Source organism: Phalacrocorax carbo, unplaced genomic scaffold, assembly GCF_963921805.1.
Source record: "Phalacrocorax carbo unplaced genomic scaffold, bPhaCar2.1 SCAFFOLD_355, whole genome shotgun sequence".
NCBI lineage: Eukaryota > Metazoa > Chordata > Aves > Suliformes > Phalacrocoracidae > Phalacrocorax > Phalacrocorax carbo.
In genome coordinates this window covers 1-25,261 of record NW_026990377.1, presented here as the reverse complement: position 1 = coordinate 25,261, position 25,261 = coordinate 1, and the positions used below count along the sequence as shown (strand labels likewise).

General features: G+C 69.4%; 1 protein-coding gene across 1 annotated transcript; it reads right to left on the bottom strand.

The window, feature by feature from the left end:
- Positions 1-79: 79 nt before the first annotated feature.
- LOC135311078 (sarcoplasmic/endoplasmic reticulum calcium ATPase 1-like) lies at positions 80-22,844 on the bottom strand. The gene is given in 20 exon segments (XM_064440229.1): positions 80-327; positions 4,070-4,380; positions 4,383-4,404; positions 7,713-7,931; positions 8,012-8,137; positions 9,754-9,885; positions 9,974-10,076; positions 11,538-11,626; positions 13,086-13,252; positions 14,001-14,298; positions 15,454-15,539; positions 16,590-16,611; positions 16,613-16,692; positions 18,092-18,230; positions 19,373-19,477; positions 19,742-19,809; positions 19,812-19,823; positions 19,989-20,006; positions 22,519-22,572; positions 22,575-22,844. Coding segments are annotated over 20 exon segments (2,337 nt in total). The 5' UTR covers positions 22,636-22,844; the 3' UTR covers positions 80-102.
- Positions 22,845-25,261: the final 2,417 nt, after the last annotated feature.

Below are 25,261 nucleotides of genomic sequence, written 5' to 3'. Positions count from 1 at the left end.
GGGATGGGATTGGGCGGGAAGAGAAGGAAACTGGCGAGGTGAGGGGCGCCGGCGGGGGGGTGGGGGGCGCTGTGGGGGGCCGCTGTGGGGCGCAGGGGGGCCTCACCAGACGACCTCGCCGACGTTGGAGGAGATGAGGTAGCGGATGAACTGCTTCATGTTGTTGTAGATGGCGCGCCCCTCCTCCACCGCCGCCACGATGGTGGAGAAGTTGTCGTCCGCCAGCACCATCTCCGAGGCCGTCTTGGCCACGGCCGTGCCCGAGCCCATGGCGATGCCGATCTCCGCCTTCTTCAGCGCCGGCGCGTCGTTCACCCCGTCCCCCGTCTGCGACCGGCGGCGATGGGAGGGTGGGGGGGGTCAGTGGGGGGCCACGGGGGGCGCCCAGGAGGGAGGGGAGGGGGTGTAAGGGGGTGAGTGGGGGCACAGAAGGGAGGGGAGGGGGTACAAAAGGGTGGGGAGGGGGGTATGAGGGGGTGGGGAGGGGGCACAAAAGGGAGGGGAGGGGGCACAAAGGGTGGGGAGGGGGCACAAAGGGTGGGGAGGGGGTATAAGGGAGTGGGGAGGGGGCACAAGGGGTATAAGGGAGTGGGGAGAGGGTACAAAAGGGTGAGGAGGGGGCCCTGAAGGGAGGGGAGGGGGTATAAGGGAGTGGGGAGGGGGCACAAAAGGGAGGGGAGGGGGTATAAGGGGGTGGGGAGGGGGCACAGGGGGTATAAGGGCGTGGGGAGCGGGTACAAAGGGTGGTGAGGGGGTATAAGGGGGTGGGGAGGGGGCACAAGGGGTATAAGGGAGTGGGGAGGGGGGCACAGAAGGGTGGGGAGGGGGTATAAGGAAGTGGGGAGGGGGCACAGAAGGGAGGGGAGGGGGTGTAAGGGAGTGGGGAGGGGGCACAAAAGGGAGGGGAGGGGGTATAAGGGGGGTGGGGAGGGGGCCCAGAAAGGAGGGGAGAGGGTATAAGGGGGGTGGGGAGGGGGCACAGAAGGGTGGGGAGGGGGTATAAGGGAGTGGGGGGGGCACAGAAGGGTGGGGAGGGGGTATAAGGGGGTGGGGAGGGGGCACAGAAGGGAGGGGAGGGGGTATAAGGGAGTGGGGAGGGGACACGGAAGGGAGGGGAGGGGGTATAAGGGAGTGGGGAGGGGGCACGGAAGGGTGGGGAGGGAGTATAAGGGAGTGGGGAGGGGGCACAGAAGGGAGGGGAGGGGGTATTAGGGAGTAGGGAGGGGCACAGAAGGGTGGGGAGGGGTTATAAGGGGGTGGGGAGGGGCACAGAAGGGTGGGGAGGGGGTATAAGGGGGTGGGGAGGGGGCACAGAAGGGAGGGGAGGGGGTATAAGGGGGTGAGTGGGGGCACAGAAGGGAGGGGAGAGGGTACAAAAGGGTGGGGAGGGGGTATAAGGGGGGTGGGGAGGGGGGCACAAAAGGGAGGGGAGGGGGCACAAAGGGTGGGGAGGGGGCACAAAGGGTGGGGAGGGGGTATAAGGGAGTGGGGAGGGGGCACAAAAGGGTGAGGAGGGGGCCCAGAAGGGAGGGGAGGGGGTATAAGGGAGTGGGGAGGGGGCACAAAAGGGAGGGGAGGGGGTATAAGGGGGTGGGGAGGGGGCACAAAAGGGAGGGGAGGGGGTATAAGGGGGTGGGGAGGGGGCACAGAAGGGTGGGGAGGGGGGTATAAAGGAGTGGGGGGGGGCACAGAAGGGTGGGGAGGGGGTATAAGGGGGTGGGGAGGGGGCACAGAAGGGAGGGGAGGGGGTATAAGGGAGTGGGGAGGGGACACGGAAGGGAGGGGAGGGGGTATAAGGGAGTGGGGAGGGGGCACGGAAGGGTGGGGAGGGGGTATAAGGGAGTGGGGAGGGGGCACAGAAGGGAGGGGAGGGGGTATAAGGGAGTGGGGAGGGGGCACAGAAGGGAGGGGAGGGGGTATAAGGGAGTGGGGAGGGGGCACAGAAGGGTGGGGAGGGGGTATAAGGGAGTGGGGAGGGGACACGGAAGGGAGGGGAGGGGGTATAAGGGAGTGGGGAGGGGACACGGAAGGGAGGGGAGGGGGTATAAGGGAGTGGGGGGGGCACAGAAGGGTGGGGAGGGGGTATAAGGGAGTGGGGAGGGGGCACAGAAGGGTGGGGAGGGGGCACAGAAGGGTGGGGAGGGGGTATAAGGGAGTGGGGAGGGGACACGGAAGGGAGGGGAGGGGGTATAAGGGAGTGGGGAGGGGACACGGAAGGGAGGGGAGGGGGTATAAGGGAGTGGGGAGGGGACACGGAAGGGTGGGGAGGGGGTATAAGGGAGTGGGGAGGGGGCACAGAAGGGTGGGGAGGGGGTATAAGGGAGTGGGGAGGGGGCACAGAAGGGAGGGGAGGGGGTATAAGGGAGTGGGGAGGGGACACGGAAGGGAGGGGAGGGGGTATAAGGGAGTGGGGAGGGGGCACAGAAGGGTGGGGAGGGGGTATAAGGGAGTGGGGAGGGGGCACAGAAGGGTGGGGAGGGGGGTATAAGGGAGTGGGGGGGGCACAGAAGGGTGGGGAGGGGGTATAAGGGAGTGGGGAGGGGACACGGAAGGGAGGGGAGGGGGTATAAGGGAGTGGGGAGGGGGCACAGAAGGGTGGGGAGGGGGTATAAGGGAGTGGGGAGGGGGCACAGAAGGGTGGGGAGGGGGTATAAGGGAGTGGGGGGGGCACAGAAGGGTGGGGAGGGGGTATAAGGGAGTGGGGGGGGGCACAGAAGGGTGGGGAGGGGGTATAAGGGAGTGGGGAGGGGACACGGAAGGGAGGGGAGGGGGTATAAGGGAGTGGGGGGGGCACAGAAGGGTGGGGAGGGGGTATAAGGGAGTGGGGGGGGCACAGAAGGGTGGGGAGGGGGTATAAGGGAGTGGGGAGGGGGCACAGAAGGGTGGGGAGGGGGTATAAGGGAGTGGGGAGGGGACACGGAAGGGAGGGGAGGGGGTATAAGGGAGTGGGGGGGGCACAGAAGGGTGGGGAGGGGGGTATAAGGGAGTGGGGGGGGGCACAGAAGGGTGGGGAGGGGGTATAAGGGAGTGGGGGGGGCACAGAAGGGTGGGGAGGGGGGTATAAGGGAGTGGGGGGGGCACAGAAGGGTGGGGAGGGGGTATAAGGGAGTGGGGAGGGGGCACAGAAGGGTGGGGAGGGGGTATAAGGGAGTGGGGAGGGGGTATAAGGGGGTGGGGAGGGGGTATAAGGGGGTGGGGGAGGGGGTATAAGGGAGTGGGGAGGGGGCACAGAAGGGAGGGGAGGGGGTACAAAAGGGTGGGGAGGGGGTATAAGGGGGTGGGGAGGGGGCACAAAGGGTGGGGAGGGGGTATAAGGGCATGGGGAGGGGGCACAAGGGGTATAAGGGGGTGGGGAGGGGGCACAAGGGGTATAAGGGGGTGGGAAGAGGGTACAAAAGGGTGGGGAGGGGGCCCAGAAGGGAGGGGAGGGGGTATAAGGGGTGGGGAGGGGATATAAGGGGGAGGGGACCCCCAGGAACCTTCCCAGAGTGACAACAGACCCCCAAACCCACGTCAAATTGCTGCTGGACCCCCAGGAACCCCCCCCAAAGTCATGGTGGACCCCCAAAACCACGTCAGGTTGGTGCTGGACCCCCAGGAACCTTCCCAGAGTGACGACAGACCCCCAAACCCACATCAAATTGCTACTGGACCCCCAGGAACCCCCCCAAAGTCATGGTGGACCCCCAAAACCACGTCAGGTTGGTGCTGGACCCCCAGGAACCCCCCAAAGTCCTGGTGGACCCCCAAAACCACGTCAAATTGCTGCTGGACCCCCAGGAACCCCCCCAAAGTCATGGTGGACCCCCAAAACCATGTCAGGTTGGTGCTGGACCCCCAGGAACCCCCCAAAGTCCTGGTGGACCCCCAAAACCACGTCAGGTTGACACGGAACCCCCCCAAAGTCATGGTGGACCCCCAAAACCACGTCAGGTTGACACGGAACCCCCTCAAAGTCATCCTGGACCCCCCAAACCCACGTCAGGTTGGTGCTGGACCCCCAGGAACCCCCCCCAAAGTCCTGGTGGACCCCCAAAACCACGTCAGGCTGGCGGCCCCCGCCCCTCACCATGGCGGTGATCTCATCGAAGGACTGGAGGAACTCGACGATCTTGGACTTGTGGGTGGGCTCGACGCGGGCGAAGCAGCAGGCGCGGCGGCACGCCTCCCGCTGCTCGGCGGGGGGCAGGTCGTCGAACTCGCGCCCCGTGTACGCCCGCCCCGTCACCTCCTCTTCCTCGCCGAAGATGCCGATGCGGCGGCAGATGGCGATGGCCGTGCCCTTGTTGTCGCCCGTGATCATGATGACGCGGATGCCGGCGTCGCGGCACAGGCGGATGGAGCCCATCACCTCCTTGCGGGGCGGGTCCAGCATCCCACGCAGCCCACGAAGGTCAGGTCCGTCTAGAGGCGGGGAACGGGGGGGACGGGGGGATTAGGAGGAGAACGCCCCAAAAACGGGACCAAGAAGCCCAAAAATAGCATGTTCTACGCTCTTCTATGGCCAACGGTGCCCCAAAAAACCCCTTTGTATGGAGATACGGGAGCAGGAAGGCCAAAAACGGGCCCAGGAAGATCAAAAACGGGCCCAGGAAAATAAAAAACAGGACCAGGAACCCCAAAAACGGGCCCAGGAAGCCCAAAAATGGACCAGGAAGACCAAAAATGGGACCAGGAAGCCCAAAAAAGGGACCAGGAAGCCCCGAACAGGACCAGGAACCCCAAAAACGGGCCCAGGAAGCCACAAACGGGACCAGGAAGGCCAAAAATGGGACCAGGAAGACCAAAAACAGGACCAGGAACCCCCAAAGAGAACCAGGAACCCCAAAAAAGGGACCAGGAAGATCAAAAACGGGACCAGGAAGATAAAAAACAGGACCAGGAAGCCCAAAACTGGGACCAGGAAGCCCAAAAATAGCATGTTCTACGCCCTTCTATGGCCAACGATGCCCCAAAAAACCCTTTATATGGAGATACAGGAGCAGGAAGGCCAAAAACGGGCCCAGGAAGATCAAAAACGGGACCAGGAACCCCCAAACAGGCCCAAGAAGGCCAAAAACGGGCCCAGGAAGGTAGAAAACAGGACCAGGAACCCCAAAACTGGGACCAGGAAGCCCCAAACGGGACCAGGAAGCCCCAAAATAGGATGTTCTACGCCTTTCTATAGCCAACGATGCCCCAAATAAAACCTTTATATGGAGATACGGGAGCAGGAAGCCCAAAAACGGGCCCAGGAAGCCCCAAAAACGGGACCAGGAAGCCCCAAAAATGGGACCAGGATGACCCAAATCAGGGCCAGGAACCCCAAAAACGGGCCCAGGAAGCCCCAAACAGGCCCAGGAAGATCAAAAACGGGACCAGGAAGACCAAAAACAGGACCAGGAACCCCCAAACAGGACCAGGATGACCCAAAACAGGGCCAGGAACCCCAAAAACGGGACCAGGAACCCCAAAAACGGGACCAGGAACCCCCAAAATAGCATGTTCTACGCCCTTCTATGGCCAACGGTGCCCCCAAAAAACCCTTTATATGGCGATATGGGAGCAGGAAGGCCAAAAACAGGCCCAGGAAGCCCCAAATGGGCCCAGGAAGCCCCAAAAACGGGCCCAGGAAGATTTAAAACGGGACCAGGAAGCCCAAAAATGGGACCAGGAAGCCCCAAACGGGACCAGGAACCCTAAAAAAGGGACCAGGAAGCCCAAAAATAGGATGTTCTACGCCCTTATATGGCCAACGATGCCCCAAAAAACCCTTTATACGGAGATACGGGAGCAGGAAGGCCAAAAACGGGCCCAGGAAGGCCAAAAACGGGCCCAGGAACCCCAAAACGGGCCCAGGAGCCCCCAAAACGGGCCGAGGGACGCGGGGCCCCGAAGAGGTGCCGTTACCCACCCTCAGAGGACCAAGACCCCCCACCCATGAGCGGGGCGTAGGCGGCCGTTGGGGTCCAAAGCTCCTCCTCGTGCTACGAGGCGTGTGGGAGACCCCAAAACCCCCCAAAACCCCCAAGAAAAAACCCCCAAAACAAAAAAAACAACCCAAAACCCCCCAAAAAACCCAAAAAATTGCAAATCCCCCCGGAAACTCCCCAACCCCCCCCCCGAAGAAACCCCCCTGACCCCCCCACCCCAAAAAAAACCCCAAAAAACACCCAAAGAAAACCCAAACAAAACAAAACAAAAGCCCCAAAACCAAAAAAACCCCAACCCCCCCAAAAAAACCAAAACCCCCAAAACCCCACAACAAAACAAAATCCCCAAACCCCCCCCAAAAAACCCCAAACCCCAACCCCCCCCAAAAACTCCCCAAAACGCCAAAACACACCCAAAAAATACTGAAAAAACCCAAAAAAGACCCCCCAAAATCCCAAAGGAACCCCCCAAAAAAACCCCAAAAACCCCCCAAAACCCGCCAAAAAAAGCCAAAAAAACCCAAAACAAAACCCAAAAAAAACCCCCAAAATTGCAAATAACCCCAACAAACCACAAAAAAAACCAAAAAACCCAAAAATTGCAAAAAAACCCCCAAAACCCCGACAAAAACCCCCCAAAATTGCAAAAAACCCACAAAAAACCTCAAAAAAACCAAAAAAACACACAAAAAACCCCCCAAAAAACCAGAAAAAAAATCCCCAACCCCCCCAAAAACCCCAAAATTGCAAAAAAAACCCCCAAAATTGCAAACTTCCCCCCCCAAAATCCCGCAGAAGAAGAACCCCCGCCCCGCCCCGCCCCGCCCCACGGTGCCCACCTCGTAGGCGGCGAAGGCGTCGGGCTCCTCGAGGCCCATCTCCCCGCCCCGCCCCGCCCCGCCCCGCCCCGCCCCGCCCCACGGTGCCCACCTCGTAGGCGGCGAAGGCGTCGGGCTCGTCGAGGCCCATCTCCCCGCCCCGCCCCACCCCGCCCCGCCCCGTCCCGCCCCACGGTGCCCACCTCGTAGGCGGCGAAGGCGTCGGGCTCCTCGAGGCCCATCTCCCCGCCCCGCCCCGCCCCGCCCCGCCCCACGGTGCCCACCTCGTAGGCAGCGAAGGCGTCGGGCTCGTCGAGGCCCATCTCCCCGCCCCGCCCCACCCCGCCCCGCCCCGTCCCGCCCCACGGTGCCCACCTCGTAGGCGGCGAAGGCGTCGGGCTCGTCGAGGCCCATCTCCCCGCCCCGCCCCACCCCGCCCCGCCCCGCCCCGCCCCACGGTGCCCACCTCGTAGGCGGCGAAGGCGTCGGGCTCCTCGAGGCCCATCTCCCCGCCCCGCCCCGCCCCGCCCCGCCCCACGGTGCCCACCTCGTAGGTGGCGAAGGCGTCGGGCTCGTCGAGGCCCATCTCCCCGCCCCGCCCCACCCCGCCCCGCCCCGTCCCGCCCCACGGTGCCCACCTCGTAGGCGGCGAAGGCGTCGGGCTCCTCGAGGCCCATCTCCCCGCCCCGCCCCGCCCCGCCCCGCCCCACGGTGCCCACCTCGTAGGCAGCGAAGGCGTCGGGCTCGTCGAGGCCCATCTCCCCGCCCCGCCCCACCCCGCCCCGCCCCGTCCCGCCCCACGGTGCCCACCTCGTAGGCGGCGAAGGCGTCGGGCTCGTCGAGGCCCATCTCCCCGCCCCGCCCCACCCCGCCCCGCCCCGCCCCGCCCCACGGTGCCCACCTCGTAGGCGGCGAAGGCGTCGGGCTCCTCGAGGCCCATCTCCCCGCCCCGCCCCGCCCCGCCCCGCCCCACGGTGCCCACCTCGTAGGTGGCGAAGGCGTTGGGCTCGTCGAGGCGCATCTCCTCGCGGCGGGGCGGGGCGTCGCGCGTGGCCAGCGCCAGGCACCGCAGCGTGTCCCGCCCCGTCCCCCACTCCTTGATGACCCCCAGCAGCTGCTCCCGCAGGGGCGGCGTCAGCGGCACCCGCGCCGTCCCCACCCGCACGTGCTGGCACCGCTCGATCACGCCCTCGGGGGCGCCCTGCGGGGGGAGGAGGGTGAGGAGGGGGAGGAAGGCGGCGGGGTGGGGGAGGGGTTGGGGGGGCGCGTGGGGGGTCCCACCTTGACGAACATCTTGTTGCCGACGGCGGCGCGGGAGGCCTTGGCGGGGGAGCAGTACACGGACATGGACTTGCGGTCGCGGGAGAACTCCAGCGTGAACTCCTTCTTCATCAGCTGCTTGATCACCTGTGGGGGGCGGGGGGGGGGCGTGGGGCGGGGCGGGGTCACGGGGCGGGGCCCGCACGGGGAGGGGGGTGGGGTGGGAGGGGCGGCGGGCGCGGGGCTACGGCCTGGGGTCGATGGGATGGAAGGGGAGGTTGGGGTGAGGTGGGAAAGGTGTGGGGGGAGGCGCCCTGGGGGTAAGGGGGGGCGGCGCGGAGGATGGCGGGGGGCGGTGGGGACATGGGGAGGGGTGGAGGGGTCAATGGGGTGGGCGGGGTCAACGGGATGGGCGGGGTCAACGGGACGGGCGTGGTCAACAGGACGGGCAGGGTCAATGAGGATGTGGGGACAGCAGAGGGGTCAATGGGATGGGCGTGGTCAACAGGACGGGCAGGGTCAATGAGGATGTGGGGACAGCAGAGGGGTCAATGGGATGGGCGTGGTCAACAGGATGGGCGTGGTCAACAGGACGGGCGGGGTCAACAGGACGGGCGGGGTCAATGAGGATGTGAGGACAGCAGAGGGGTCAATGGGATGGGTGTGGTCAACGGGATGGGCCTGGTCAACAGGATGGGTGTGGTCAACAGGATGGGCGTGGTCAACAGGATGGGCGTGGTCAACAGGACGGGCAGGGTCAATGAGGATGTGAGCACAGCAGAGGGGTCAATGGGATGGGTGTGGTCAACGGGATGGGCCCGGTCAACAGGATGGGCGTGGTCAACAGGATGGGTGTGGTCAACGGGATGGGCGGGGTCAATGAGGATGTGGGGACAGCAGAGGGGTCAATGGGATGGGCGGGGTCAACGGCATGGGCAGGGTCAACAAGGTTGTGGAGACAACGGTGACATGGGGAGGAGAGAAGGGGCCAAGAGGGGCCATGGGGGGCCAAGGGGGTCCATGGGGACCCAAGGGGGCCCATGGGAGGCCAAGGGGGGCCAAGGGGTGCCAAGGGTGGCCAAGGGCGTCCATGGGGGGCCAAGGGGGGCCATGGGGTGCCAACGGGGCCCATGGGGGGCCATGGGGGACCAAGGGGGGCCAAGGGGGACCAAGGGGAGCCAAGGGGAGCCAAGGGGGGCCATGGGGGTCCATGGGGGGCCAAGGGGTACCAAGGGGGACCAAGGGGGTCCATGGGGGGCCAAGGGGGGCCAAGGGGGGCCATGGGGGAACAAGGGGGTCCATGGGGGGCCAAGGGGGGCCAAGGGGGGCCAAGGGGAGCCATGGGTGGCCAAGGGGACCCAAGGGGGTCCATGGGTGGCCAAGGGGACCCAAGGGGGTCCATGGGGGGCCAAGGGGGCCCATGGGGGTCCATGGGGAGCCAAGGGGTGCCAAGGGGGCCAAGGGGAGCCAAGGGGAGCCATGGGGGCCCAAGGGGAGCCATGGGGGGCCAAGGGGTGCCATGGGGGACCACGGGGAGCCAAGGGTGTCCATGGGGGGCCAAGGGGGGCCAAGGGGAGCCATGGGGGGCCAAGGGGGCCCATGGGGGTCCATGGGGAGCCAAGGGGTGCCAAGGGGAGCCATGGGTGGCCAAGGGGAGCCAAGGGGGGCCAAGGGGAGCCATGGGTGGCCAAGGGGGCCCATGGGGGGCCGTGGGGGGCTACGGGGGTCCAAGGGGGCCCATGGGGGGCCGTGGGGCCGCTCACCGAGTTGCAGGCGTTGGCCCGCTCCACCTTGGAGAGGCTGCGGACGTCGGTGTTGAAGACGTTCATCTTCTCCACGAGGCAGGTCAGGGCCGTCTCCGTGGCCTCCCCCACCTTCTCGTAGATGCCCTTGGACTGTGGGGCCACGGGGGCGTCACCGGGGGGGGGTAACGTCACCCTCGGGGGGGGAGGTTGGGGGGCGGGTGGGGGGGGAGGGGGTCACCTCGTTGTAGTCGAGGGAGGAGTCGTTGCAGAGGGCGCAGATGGTGGCCAGTTCCACCAGCCCGTCGTACTGGCCGGCCTTCACGGGCTTCTCCTGCTTCATCCTGGGGGGGCGGGGGGTGGGGGGACGTTTGGGGAGGGGGACGCGGCGGGGGGACGCTGGGGCGGCGCCCCTCGGGGGGTCCCGCCCCCCCCAACAGTGCCACAAGGTCCCCCAAGGACCCCCTGACGTCCCCCTTGGGTGCCCCAATGTCCTCCTGGGACCCCCTGATGCCCCCTTGGGTGCCCCAATGTCCTCCTGGGACCCCCCGATGCCCCCTTGGGTGCCCCAATGTCCTCCTGGGACCCCCCGATGCCCCCAAGGACCCCCCGATGTCCCCTCGGGTGCCCTGATGTACCCAACAACCCCCAAGGACCCCCCTGGTCGCTCCAACCTTCCCCCCCCCCGGATGGTCACCAAGGGAGACCCCCAAGTGGGGACGTCAGGGTCCCGCGGGGGCCGGGGACCCCCAAGAGGGGACGTGAGGGACTGGGGTGGGTGCCAGGGACCCCCAGGAGGGGACACCAGGGTCCCAGGGGTGACGGGGACCCCCAGGAGGGGCTGTGAGGGTCCCATGGGTGACTGGGACCCCCAGGAGGGGACAGGGAGGCCAGGGACCCCCAGGATGGGACGTGAGGGTCCCGTGGGTGATGGGGACCCCCAGGATGGGACACCAGGGTCCCAGGGGTGACGGGGACCCCCAGGAGGGGACGTGAGGGTCCCAGGGTTTATGGGGACCCCCAAGAGGGGACGTGAGGGGCTGGGGGGGGTGCCGGGGACCCCCAGGAGGGGACGTGAGGGTCCCAGGGGTGACAGGGACCCCCAGGAGGGGCCGGGGACCCCCAGGATGGAACACCAGGGTCCCAGGGGTGACGGGGACCCCCAGGAGGGGCCGGGGACCCCCAGGATGGGACACCAGGGTCCCAGGGGTGACGGGGACCCCCAGGAGGGGCCGGGGACCCCCAGGATGGGACACCAGGGTCCCAGGGGTGACGGGGACCCCCAGGAGGGGCCGGGGACCCCCAGCATGGGACACCAGGGTCCCAGGGGTGACGGGGACCCCCAGGATGGGACGTGAGGGTCCCGTGGGTGACGGGGACCCCCAGGATGGGACACCAGGGTCCCAGGGCTGACAGGGACCCCCAGGATGGGACACCAGGGTCCCAGGGGTGACAGGGACCCCCAGGATGGGACGTGAGGGTCCCAGGGGTGACGGGGACCCCCAGGAGGGGACGGGGAGGCCAGGGACCCCCAGGAGGGGCCGCGAGGGTCCCGTGGGTGACGGGGACCCCCAGGATGGGCCGTGAGGGTCCCGTGGGTGACGGGGACCCCCAGGATGGGCCGTGAGGGTCCCGTGGGTGACGGGGACCCCCAGGATGGGCCGTGAGGGTCCCAGGGGTGACGGGGACCCCCAGGAGGGGCCGTGAGGGTCCCGTGGGTGACGGGGACCCCCAGGAGGGGCCGTGAGGGTCCCGTGGGTGACGGGGACCCCCAGGAGGGCCGGGGACCCCCGTGGGGGACTCACACTTCTCCCTCGGGGGCGTAGGTGGAGCCGGTGATGGAGAACTCGTTGAGGGAGCAGACGTCGCCCTCCACCTTGTCCACGATGAACATCTGGGGGGGGGAGACGAGAGGGGGTCAGGGGGGTCCCGGGGGGGGGCCCCCGGGGGGACGCTGGGGCACCCAGGGTGATGCCAGGGGGTTCCTGGGGACTTTGGGGCACCCAGAGGTGAATCGAGGGGGATCTTTGGGGACCTCGGGGCACCCAGGGGGACTCAGGGGGTCCCAGGGGGACACAAGGGGGGTCCCAGGGGACCTCGGGGCACCCAGGGGGACTCAGGGGGTCCCAGGGGACCTCAGGGCACCCAGGGGACCTTGGGGCACCCAGGGGGACTCAGGGGGTCCCAGGGGACCTCAGGGCACCCAGGGGACCTCGGGGCACCCAGGGGGACTCAGGGGGTCCCAGGGGACCTCAGGGCACCCAGGGGACCTCGGGGCACCCAGGGGGACTCAGGGGGTCCCAGGGGACCTCGGGGCGCCGGGGGGGACTCAGGGGGTCCCAGGGGACCTCGGGGCGCCCGGGGGGACACGAGGGGGACCTTTGGGGACCTCGGGGCACCCAAGGGGGACACGAGGGGGACCTTTGGGGACCTCGGGGCGCCCGGGGGGACACGAGGGGGACCTTTGGGGACCTCGGGGCACCCGGGGGGACACAAGGGGGATCTTTGGGCCCCTCGGGGCACCCAAGGGGGACACGAGGGGGATCTTTGGGGACCTCGGGGTGCCCGGGGGGACACGAGGGGGACCTTTGGGGACCTCGGGGCACCCAAGGGGGGACACGAGGGGGATCTTTGGGGCCCTCGGGGTGCCCAAGGGGGACACGAGGGGGACCTTTGGGGACCTCGGGGCGCCCAAGGGGGACACGAGGGGGACCTTTGGGGCCCTCGGGGCGCCCGGGGGGACACGAGGGGGATCTTTGGGGCCCTCGGGGCGCCCGGGGGGACACGAGGGGGATCTTTGGGGCCCTCGGGGCGCCCGGGGGGACACGAGGGGGATCTTTGGGGCCCTTGGGGCGCCCAAGGGGGACACGAGGGGGATCTTTGGGGCCCTCGGGGTGCCCAAGGGGGACATGAGGGGGATCTTTGGGGCCCTCGGGGCGCCCAAGGGGGGACACGAGGGGGACCTTTGGGGACCTCGGGGCGCCCGGGGGGGGACACGAGGGGGACCTTTGGGGCCCTCGGGGCGCCCAAGGGGGACACAAGGGGGATCTTTGGGGCCCTCGGGGCGCCCGGGGGGACACGAGGGGGATCTTTGGGGCCCTTGGGGCACCCAAGAGGGACACGAGGGGGATCTTTGGGGCCCTCGGGGCGCCCGGGGGGACACGAGGGGGATCTTTGGGGCCCTCGGGGCACCCAAGGGGGACACGAGGGGGACCTTTGGGGCCCTCGGTGCGCCCGGGGGGACACGAGGGGGATCTTTGGGGCCCTCGGGGCGCCCAAGGGGGACACGAGGGGGACCTTTGGGGCCCTCGGGGCGCCCGGGGGGACACGAGGGGGACCCTTGGGGACCCCACCTTGCAGACGGACATCTGGTTGGTGGTGAGGGTGCCGGTCTTGTCGGAGCAGATGACGGAGGTGCAGCCCAGGGTCTCCACCGAGGGCAGGCTCCGGACGATGGCGTTTTTCTTGGCCATGCGCCGCGTCCCCAGGGCCAGGCAGGTGGTGATGACGGCCGGCAGCCCTACGGCGAGGCTCCCCTCAGCCCCACGGCGCCCGCCTCGGGGGGTCCCCTCCGCCCCACGGCACCACGGCGCCCACCCGGGGGTGTCAATGAGGGGCGTTACGGATCCGTAGGGCACCAAGGAGAGGCCTCGTAGCCCCCTATAGGGTCCCTGAGGGGCTGCACCGGCCTCTGTCGAGCACGACAGCGACGTTACGCCCCCGTATAGATCCTATAAGGGACGGGACGAGCCCGTGGGGGCAGGGACGGGCGTTAAAGGCCCGTATGGGACCGGGGTGGGGTTTGAAGACCCACGTGGGACCAGAGATGGACGTTACGAGCCCGTATGGGACCGGGGAGGGGTTTGAAGACCCACATGGGACCAGAGATGGACGTTACGAGCCCGTATGGGACTGGGGAGGGGTTTGAAGACCCACATGGGACCAGAGATGGACGTTACGAGCCCGTATGGGACCGGGGATGGGTTTGAAGACCCACAAGGGACCAGGGATGGACGTTACGAGCCCGTATGGGACCAGGGTGGGGTTTGAAGACCCACAAGGGACCAGGGATGGACGTTACGAGCCCGTATGGGACCGGGGAGGGGTTTGAAGACCCACACGGGACCAGAGATGGACGTTACGAGCCCGTATGGGACCAGGGATGGATCCGAGAGCTCCGTACGGGACCAGAGGCGGCCGTGAGGAGCCCGTGGGGGATGAGGGGGCCCCTATAGCCCCCCACCCCTCGCCCCCACCCCCTCCCCGACCTTCAGGGATGGCGGCGACGGCCAAGGCGACGGCGATCTTGAAGTAGTAGATGGCGCCGCGGATCCAGGAGCCGCCGTGGACGGGGTCGTTGAAGTGGCCGATGTTGATGAGCCAGACGGCGACGCAGATGAGCGAGATGACCTTGGAGAGCTGCTCCCCGAACTCGTCCAGCTTCTGCTGCAGCGGCGTCTTGTCCTGCTCCGTGGCCACCATCTCGTCGCGGATCTTCCCGATCTCCGTGTTCACCCCCGTGGCCACCACGACGCCCACGGCCTTGCCCGCCCCGATGTTGGTGCCCTGCGGGGGGGGTCAGGGGGGCGTTGGGGGGACGTTGGAGGGAGTTGGGAGACGTTGGAAGGACATTGGGAGGACGTTGGGGGGATCTTAGAGGGTGTTGGAAGACGTTGGGGGGTGTTGGGGGGATGTTGAGGGACGTTGGGGGGACATTGGGGGATCTTGGAGGGTGTTGGAAGACATTGGGGGGATGTTGGAGGTCATTGGGGGACATTGGGGAGACATTGGGGGACGTTGGGGGGATGTTGGAGGTCATTGGGGGACATTGGGGAGACATTGGGGGACGTTGGGGGGATGTTGGAGGTCATTGGGGGACATTGGGGTGACATTGGGGGACGTTGGGGGGATGTTGGAGGTCATTGGGGGACATTGGGGTGACATTGGGGGACGTTGGGGGGATGTTGGAGGTCATTGGGGGACATTGGGGTGACATTGGGGGACGTTGGGGGGATGTTGGAGGTCATTGGGGGACATTGGGGTGACATTGGGGGACGTTGGGGGGATGTTGGAGGTCATTGGGGGACATTGGGGTGACATTGGGGGACGTTGGGGGGATGTTGGAGGTCATTGGGGGACATTGGGGTGACATTGGGGGACGTTGGGGGGATGTTGGAGGACACTGAGGGACGTTGGGGGGACACTGGGGGATCTTGGAGGATGTTGGAAGACGTTGGGGGGCGTTGGAGGTCATTGGGGTGACATTGGGTGACATTGGGGGACACTGAGGGACGTTGGGGGGCGTTGGGGGACGTTGGGGTGACATTGGGGGGAGTTGGAAGACGTTGGGGGACGTTGGGGGGATGTTGAGGGACGTTGGGGGATCTTGGAGGACGTTGGAAGACGTTGGGGGGCGTTGGGGGGACATTGGGGTGACATTGGGGGATGTTGGGGGACATTGGGGGACGTTGGGGGGGTGTTGGGGGGCATTGGGGGGCGCTGGGGGACATTGGGGTGACGTTGGGTGACGTTGGGGGACGTTGGGGGGTGTTGGGGGGACACTGGGGGATCTTGGAGGATGTTGGAAGACGTTGGGGGGCGTTTGGGGGGGTGCCGGGTGGGGGCGGGGTGCCGGGGGCGGGGTGTGGGGTGGGGGCGGGGGGCGGGTGCCGGGGGCGGGGCAGGGGCGGGGCGGGGCGGGGCGGGGGCGGGGCCGCTCACGGAGAAGAGCATGTTCTTCTTGTCCTGGTTGACGGCGCGCGGGTCCGGCACCGGCTCCGTGTGTTTGATCACCGACACCGACTCCCCTGGCGCGGCACAGCGGGCGCCCAGTAACACCAGTGCCCTCCTCCCGGGGCTCCCAGTACCCCCACTACCAGCAAGCCCAGTGCCCACCCAGGCCCTCCCACTGCCCCCCAGTCCCCCCCAGTGGCCCCAGACCCCTCCCAGTCCCTCCCAGGTGCCCCCCCAGTCCCTCCAGTGCCCCCCAGACCCCCTCCCAATGGCCCCAGACCCGTCCCAGTCCCTCCCAGTGCCCCCCCCAGTCCCTCCCACTGCCCCCCAGACTCCTCCCAGTCCCCCCCCAGTGGCCCCAGACCCCTCCCAGTCCCCCCCAGACCCCTCCCAGTGCCCCCCCCAGTCCCCCCCAGTGGCCCCAGACCCCTCCCAGTCCCTCCCAGTGCCCCCCCAGTCCCCTCCCAGTGCCTCCAGACCCGTCCAGTCCCTCCCAGTGCCCCCACAGTCCCCTCCCAGTCCCTCCCAGTGCCCCCCAGACCCCTCCCAGTGCCCCCCCAGTCCCCCCAGTGGCCCCAGACCCCTCCCAGTCCCTCCCAGTGCCCCCCAGTCCCCTCCAGTCCTCCCAGTGCCCCCCCAGTCCCTCCCAGACCCCTCCCAGTGGCCCCAGACCCGTCCAGTCCCTCCCAGTGCCCCCCAGTCCCCTCCCAGTGCCTCCAGACCCGTCCCAGTCCCTCCCAGTGCCCCCCCAGTCCCCTCCCAGTCCCTCCCAGTGCCCCCCAGACCCCTCCCAGTGCCCCCCCCAGTCCCCCCCAGTGGCCCCAGACCCTCCCAGTCCCTCCCAGTGCCCCCCCAGTCCCCTCCCAGTCCCTCCCAGTGCCCCCCCAGTCCCTCCCAGTGCCCCCCAGACCCCTCCCAGTGGCCCCAGACCCGTCCCAGTCCCTACCAGTGCCCCCCCAGTCCCCTCCAGTCCCTCCCAGTGCCCCCCAGACCCCTCCCAGTGGCCCCAGACCCCTCCCAGTCCCTCCTAGTGCCCCCCCAGTCCCCTCCCAGTGCCCCCCCAGTCCCCTCCCAGTCCCCCCCAGTCCCCTCCCAGTGCCCCCCAGTCCCCTCCAGTGCCTCACCAGTAAGGATGGACTGGTCCACCCCGCAGCGTCGTCGACTTGATGGAGATGATGCGGATGTCGGCCGGGACCTTGTCGCCACTGGGGGGGAACTGGGGGGTTACTGGGGTTACTGGGAAGCACTGGAGGGGGTGAGGGGAGCTCCTGAGGGTTGTAGGGAGCTACTGGGCTTAGAAAGGGTTACTGGGAGCTCTGGGAGGGCATAAGGGGAGCCCCTGGGGGCTACTGGGAGCCCCTGGGGGTTACTGGGAGGGCTTAAGGGGAGCCCCTGGGGGTTACTGGGAGCCCCTGGGGGTTACTGGGAGGGCTTAAGGGGAGCCCCTGGGGGCTACTGGGAGCTCTGGGGCTACTGGGAGCCCCTGGGGCTACTGGGAGCTCTGGGGGAGGGTCAGTTAATGGGAGTTACTGGGAGCTACTGGGAGATCGACTGGGAGTTACTGGGGCACCCCAGGGTCTTGGGGGGCTTCCTGGGATCACCAGCAGCCTGAGTGTCCAGTGCCCCCCAGCTCCCACCCACTGTCTCCCAGTGCCCCCCAATGCCCCCCAGTCCTGCCCAGTGCCCTCCCAGCTCCCACGCAGTCCCTCCCAGTGCCCCCCAAGTGCCTCCCAGTGCTCCCAGCACCCTTCCAGTCCCTCCCAATGCCCCCCAAGTGCCCCCCAGTGTCCTCCCAGTGCCTTCCAGTGCCCTCCAAGTGCCTTCCAATCCCTCCCAGTGCCCCCCAGTGCCCCCCAGTGCCTCCCAGCGCCCTCCCAGTCCCTCCCAGTGCCCCCCAGCACCCTCCCAGTGCCCCCCAAGTGCCTCCTCGATCCCTCCCAGTGCCCCTCCCAGTCCCTCCCAGCGCCCCCCAGCTCCTTCCCAGTGCCCCCCAGACCCCTCCCAGTGCCCCCCAGACCCCTCCCAGACCCCTCCCAGCTCCCTCCCAACGCCCCCCAGACCCCTCCCAGTGACCCCCAGTACCCTCCCAGTGCCCCCCAGCTCCTTCCCAGTGACCCCCAGCGCCCCCCAGTCCCTCCCAGCTCCCTCCTGGCGCCCCCCAGACCCCTCCCAGCGCCCCCCAGACCCCTCTCAGCGACCCCCAGTGCCCCCCAGCTCCCTCCCAGTGCCTCCCAACGCCCTCCCAGCGCCCCCCAGACCCCTCCCAGACCCCTCCCAGCGCCCCCAGTCCCTCCCAGTGCCCCCCAGCTCCCCCCCAGTGCCTCCCAACGCCCTCCCAGCGCCCCCCAGACCCCTCCCAGTGCTCCCCAGACCCCTCCCAGCGCCCTCCAGCGCCCCCCAGTCCCTCCCAGTGCCCCCCAGCACCCCCCAGTCCCTCCCAGCTCCCTCCCAGTGCCCCCCAGACCCTTCCCAGTGACCCCCAGACCCCTCCTAGTGCCCCCCAGTGCCCTCCCAGTGCCCCCCAGCTCCTTCCTAGCGCCCCCCAGTGCCCCCCAGTCCCTCCCAGACCCCTCCCAGTGCCTCCCAGCGCCCCCCAGCTCCCTCCCAGCGCCCCCCCCGCCCTCACCGGCCACCTCGGCGATGTCCCCGGGGACGAGGTCGCGCGCCTTGATGCGCTGCACGGCCTTGCGGTCGGCGCGATAGACCTTCCCCATCTCGGGCTCGTACTCCTTGAGCGCCTCGATGGCGTTCTCGGCGTTGCGCTCCTGCCGCGGGGGTCGCGGGGGGTCACCGGGGGTCGCGGGGGGTCAGTGGGGTCACAGGGGGTCATGGGGGGTCACCCAGGGTGGCAGGGGTCGCAGGGGGTCACCAGTATCAGCGGGGATCAGTGGAGGTTACCAGGGTCACCGGGGGGTCACCGGGGGTCGCGGGGGGTCGTGGGGGTCACTGGGGGTCAGTGGGGTCACCGGGGGTCGCGGGGGTCGCCAGGGGGTCACCCAGGGTGGCAGGGATCACCGGGGGTCACCAGTGTCAGCGGGGATCAGCGGGGGTCACCAGGGTCACCGGGGGTCACCGGGGGTCGCGGGGGGTCACCGGGGGTCGCGGGGGGTCACGGGGTCACCGGGGTCAGCGGGGGTCGCGGGGGGTCACGGGGTCACCGGGGTCAGCGAGGGTCGCGGGGGGTCAGCAGGGGGGTCAGCAGGGGGGTCACCGGGGGTCGCGGGGGGTCACGGGGTCACCGGGGTCAGCGGGGGTCGCGGGGGGTCAGTAGGGGGTCATGGGTGTCAGTGGGGGTTGCAGGGGGGTCACCGGGGGTCGTGGGGGGCGGGGGTATGGGGGGGACACGGGGGGACACCGGGGTCACACGAGGACATCGGGGGGATACGGGGGTCAGTGTGGGGACATCACAGGGGGTCGCGGGGGGGTCACGGGGGGGTCACGGGGGGGGGGGGGACACAGCAGAGACACCCCAGAGACACCACGGGGACTTGGGGGACGGGGGGACATTGGGGGGGGGGACATTGGGGGGGGGGACACGGGACACACCAGGGGTGCTCAGGGGTGGGGTCCCAACCCCCCCTCCTGCCCCCAACCCCCCCTCCTGCCCCCAACCCCCCCTCGTGTCCCCAACCCCCCCCCACGGTGCCCCCAACCCCCCCTCGTGTCCCCAACCCCCCCTCGTGTCCCCAAACCCCCCCTCGTGTCCCCAACCCCCCCCCCCACGGTGCCCCCAACCCCCCCTCGTGTCCCCAAACCCCCCCTCAGTGTCCCCAAACCCCCCCCCACGGTGCCCCCAGCCCCCCCTCATGTCCCCAACCCCCCCTCGGTGTCCCCCCCCCCAGGGTGTCCCCAAATGCCCCCTGGTGTCCCCAAACGCCCCCCCCGGGTGACACCCCCCCCCCGTTACCTGCCAGACGCCCACCACCGCGTTGGCCACGAGGATGAGGAGGATGACGAAGGGCTCCACGAAGGCCGTGATGGTCTCCTCCCCCTCCTCAAACCATGCCAGCACCTTCGGGGGGAGGGGAGGGGACAAGGGGGGGGGGGGACACCCTCAGCTGCGCGTCCCCCCCCCCCAAATCCCCCCCCCCCCCCCCTCCATAAAGCAGCTGCGGACACTTGAGACGACACCGGATCCCCCCCCCCCCCCCCCCCCCCCAAGGTGACCCCTGAGGGCATCGGGGCCACCTCCCGCCCCTCCCCCACAGGCGGGGGGGTCCCGGGGGGGTCCCGGGGGGGTCCCCAAGGGGTCGCCCCCCCCCCCGCGGACACTCACGAAGGAGATGCAGGCGGCCAAGAGCAGGATCCGCACCAGCAGGTCCTCGAACTGCTCCACCACCAGCTCCAGATGGTCTTGCCTTTTGGGGGGGGGGGGGGGGGGGGGCAGCGCGTTTTGGGGGCGATTCGGGGCTTTTAGGGACGCCGCGGGGTCGAAGGGCGCGAGGGCGGCCCCGCCCCAAGGGCTGCGTCCCCGGGGACCCCCCCCAAAACGCCTCCCCCCCCCCCCCCCCCCCAATACTCACCCTCCTCGGCCGGGAGCTCTGCGGGGGGAGAGGGGAGGCGGTGGGGGAGGGGCGGCGCCGGCGGCACCCCCCGACCCCCCCCCCCAAATCATGGCACCCCCCGACCCCCCCCCAAATCATGGCACCCCCAAACCCCCCCCCAAATCATGGCACCCCCCACCCCCCCCCCAAATCATGGCACCCCCCAAACCCCCCCCCCCAAATCATGGCACCCCAAACCCCCCCCAGATCATGGCACCCCCCAAACCCCCCCCCCCAAATCATGGCACCCCCCGACCCCCCCCCAAATCATGGCACCCCCCAAACCCCCCCCAAATCATGGCACCCCCCAAACCCCCCCCCAAATCATGGCACCCCCCAACCCCCCCCCAAATCATGGCACCCCCCAAACCCCCCCCAAATCATGGCACCCCCCAAACCCCCCCCCCCAAATCATGGCACCCCCCAAACCCCCCCCCCCAAATCATGGCACCCCCAAACCCCCCCCAGATCATGGCACCCCCCAAACCCCCCCCCCCAAATCATGGCACCCCCCAAACCCCCCCCCCAAATCATGGCACCCCCCAAACCCCCCCCCCCAAATCATGGCACCCCCCGACCCCCCCCAAATCATGGCACCCCCCAACCCCCCCCCCCAAATCATGGCACCCCCAAACCCCCCCCCCCCCAAATCATGGCACCCCCCAAACCCCCCCCCCAAGTCATGGCACCCCCCAACCCCCCCCCCCCCAAATCATGGCACCCCCCAAACCACCCCCCCCCAAATCATGGCACCCCCCGACCCCCCCCAAATCATGGCACCCCCCAACCCCCCCCCCCAAATCATGGCACCCCCAAACCCCCCCCCCCCAAATCATGGCACCCCCCAAACCCCCCCCCCAAGTCATGGCACCCCCCAACCCCCCCCCCCCAAATCATGGCACCCCCCAAACCCCCCCCCCAAATCATGGCACCCCCCGACCCCCACCCAAATCATGGCACCCCCAAACCCCCCCCCCAAATCATGGCACCCACAAACCCCCCCCAGATCATGGCACCCCCCAAACCCCCCCCCAAGTCATGGCACCCCCGACCCCCCCCCCCCCAAATCATGGCACCCCCCAAACCCCCCCCCCAAATCATGGCACCCCCCAAACCCCCCCTCCCCAAATCATGGCACCCCCCAAACCCCCCCCCCAAATCATGGCACCCCCAAACCCCCCCCCCCAAATCATGGCACCCCCCAAACCCCCCCCAAATCATGCACCCCCCAACCCCCCCCCACCCCTCTGACCCCCCATTGTGCCCCGCGGCCCCCCCACATCCTGGTGTCCCCCCCCCAGCCCCCTCCCCCCCAGTGCCCCCCCCACCCCCCAAGTCCCCCCTTGTGCCCCCCCACCCACCATCGTGCCCCGTGTCCCCCCACGTCCCCCCCACCCCCCCAGTGCCCCCCACATCCCCCCATGGCCCCCCTGCCCCCCGCTGTGCCCCACATCCCCCACGTCCCCCCACATCCCCCGTCCCCTGCTGTGCCCCACATCCCCCATGACCCCCACGTCCCCCTACGGCCCTCCACATCCCCCAATGACCCCCCAGCCCCCCACTGTGCCCCACATGCCCCACGTCCTCCCCATATCCCCCCCTCGTCCCCCCACGACGCCCCCACCCCCCCACGGCCCACATGCCCCACGTCTCCCCATATCCCCCCGTCCCCCCGCCCCACGACCCCAGTCCCCTGACCCCCACATGCCCCCTGCCCCCTGCCCACCATTGTGCCCCCCCATGTGCCCCCCACGACCCCCCACATGCCCCCCACGACCCCCCACGTCCCCCCACATGCTCCCACGACCCCCCACGTCCCCCCACGACCCCCCACGTCCCCCCACATGCCCCCACATGCCCCCACGTCCCCCCACATGCCCCCACGACCCCCCACGTCCCCCCACATGTCCCCACATGCCCCCACGTCCCCCCACATGCCCCCACGACCCCCCACGTCCCCCCACATGCCCCCACGACCCCCCACATCCCCCCACATGCTCCACGACCCCCACGTCCCCCACGACCCCCCACGTCCCCCCACATCCCCCACATGCCCCCACATGCCCCCACATGCCCCCACGACCCCCCACGTCCCCCCACATGCCCCCACGACCCCTGCCCACCATTGTCCCCCACATGCCCCATGTCCCCCCACATGCCCCCCACAACTCCCCACATGCCCCCACGACCCCCACCCCCCCCCCACCCCCCCCACATCCCCCCGCGCCCCCCACTCACCGCTGCGGCCCCTGTCCCCCCCCATCCCCCCACACCCCCCCCGCCCCCCCCGTGCCCCCCACTCACCGCTGCGGCCCCTGTCCCCCCCCATCCCCCCACACCCCCCCCGCCCCCCGCGCCCCCCACTCACCGCTGCAGCCCCTGTCCCCCCCCATCCCCCCACACCCCCCGCGCCCCCCACTCACCGCTGCGGCCCCTGTCCCCCCCCATCCCCCCCCACCCCCCCCGCCCCCCCCCGCCCCCCCCCCGCCCCCCCGCGCCCCCCACTCACCGTTGTGGCCGTACTTGTCGAGGCTGCGCCGCACCTGCTCGGGCGAGAGCCCACGCCCTCGGTCACCCCGAAATAGGCCAGGCACTCCTCCACCGACTTGGCGTGGGCGCCCTCCATCGCGCCCCACAACCGGGGGGGCTCCGGGGGGGCCCCAAGAGCCGGGGGGGGGAAAACCCCAAAATCGGGGGGGGAACCCCAAAAAACAGGGGGGGAAACCCCCAAAAATCCGGGGGAAACCCCCAAAAATCAGGGGGAAACCCCCAAAATCGGGGGGGAAACCCCCAAAATCAGGGGGGGAAACCCCTAAAATCGGGGGGGGAGACCCCTAAAATCGGGGGGGGAGACCCTAAAACCGGGGGGGAGACCCCTAAAATCGGGGAAACCCCCAAAAATCGGGGGGGAGACCCCTAAAATCGGGGGGGAGACCCCTAAAATCAGGGGGAAACCCCCAAAAATCAGGGGGGAAACACCCAAAATCAGGGGAAACCCCCAAAATCGGGGGGGGAGACCCCCAAAAATCGGGGGAAACCCCTAAAATCGGGGGGGAGACCCCTGAAATCGGGGGGGGAGACCCCAAAAAACACGGGGGGAGGAAGGCGGAAGCCGGACCCCAAAAGGGGGGACCCCCAAAAGGGGGGGGGGCGCGCACAGAAAAAGGGGGGGGGGGGACCCAGAAAACGGGGGGGGGGGGGGAAATCCGGGCACCCTCGGGGGGCCGACGCGGGGGCTTATGAGGGGGCCCCGCCAAGGCCACCCCCCCCGGCTGACGCCGCCCCTCGGCAGCCCCCCACGTCACTCAACGCCCCCCTCCCCCCCCCGCACCCCCCACCCCTCCCCCCCCGCCCCCCCCCCGGGTTATTTCTGGCCCTGACGGACAGGTGGGGGTGGGGGCACCAACCCCCCCCCCCTCCCCAAATCCCACCGGGGGGGCCCCGAAAGCAGACCCCGACCCACCACGTGAGGTCGGTGGTGCCGCCCCCCCCCCCCCACCTGCCCCACGGCGGCCCCACGGCGGGGGGGGGGGGGTCCATGTCCTGTCCTCACGCCAGGGGTCACCCCCCCCCCCCCAAGCCCGCCCCCCCCCCCCCGTATTTTAAAGGGGGGAGGGGAACCGGCCCCCCCCCCCCCCCCCCCGTGCGGCTCGGGGTGTGGGGCTGCCCCACAGCGCTGGGGGGGGGCGGGGGGGCTCGGGGGGGGGGGCGCGTTCCCGGGAGAAACCCGAGAGGCAGCTGCTGCCGCCCGGCTCCGGTTACCCCAGCCTTGGCCTTGACGGGGGCGGCCCCACGGCGGGGTCCTGCCCCACGGCGGCCCCACGGCGGCCCCACAGCGGGTCAGGGGCCCAGGAACCCCACGGCTGCTCCACGGCGGGGTCCTGCCCCACGGCGGCCCAACGGCGGCCCAATGGCGGTGTCCTGCCCCACAGTGGCCCCACAGCTGCCCAACAGTGGGGTCCTGCCCCACGGCAGGGTCCTGCCCCACAGCGGCCCCACGGCAGCCCAACGGCCATCCCACAGTGGGTCAGGGGCCCAGGAACCCCATGGCTGCTCCACGGCGGGGTCCTGCCCCACAGTGGAGTGCTGCCCCATGGTGGCCCCACGGCTGACCCACGGCAGGGTCCTGCCCCACAGCGGCCCCACGGCGGCCCCACGGCAAGGTCCTACCCCACAGCAGCCCCATGGCAGGGTTCTGCCCCACGGCCATCCCACAGCGGGTCAGGGGCCTGGGAACCCCACGGCTGCCCCATGGCGGGGTCCTGCCCCACAGCAGCGGTCCTGCCCCACGGCAGGGTCCTGCCCCACGGCAGCCCCACGGTTGCCCCATGGCGGGGGTCCTGCCCCACAGTGGCCCCACAGTGGCCCCACAGCAGGTCAGGGGCCTGGGAACCCCACAGCAGCCCCACGGCAGCGGGGGGGGGGGAGGGGAGGGGCCCCCCAGCCCCACGGCAGCTATGGGGCAGCGCGGTGCTGGGTCCGGCCCCCCCCTCCCCCCCCTCCCCGCGGTGGGGGCTGGCGGGGGGGTGGGGGGAGGGGCGGGGGGGCGCCCCACGGCGGGTATAAAGCCCCCCACGGGGACCCGGGAGGACCCAGGTGGGGGGTGGGGGGGTGGGGGAGGGGCGGTGGGGGAGGGGCGGTGGGTGCTGGGCTTTACCCTATAAGGGGCCGGCGGGTGCCGGGACCCAAAATAGCCCCGGGGGGGGGGATGGGGGGGGGGAGGGGCAGCAGCTGCGCCCCGGGCTTAGGAGCCCGGCCCATCCCCCCCCCCACCCCCCCCCAGCTGCCGGGGACCCCCCCGGGGGGAGGGGAGGGACCCCAAAACGGGGCCTGGGACCCCAAAACGGGGTGGGGCAGCCCAAAACATGGGATGGGACCCCCAGAATTGGGGCGGGGCACCCCGAAATGGGGCCGAACCCCCCCAAAATGGGGCCGGGCACCCCCAAAATTGGGGCGGGAACCCCCAAAATTGGGGCCGAACCCCCCCAAATTGAGCCTGGGGACCCCCAATATGGGGCTGGACCCCCCAAAATGGGGCCAAACCCCCCCAAAATGGGGCCGAACCCCCATAAAATGAGCCTGGGGACCCCCAAAATTGGGGCAGAGAACCCCAAAATGGGGCTGGACCCCCCAAAATGGGGCCGAACCCCCATAAAATGAGCCTGGGGACCCCCAAAATTGGGGCAGAAAACCCCAAAATGGGGCTGAACCCCCAAAATGGGTCCAGGACCCCTTAAAATGAGCTTGGGGAC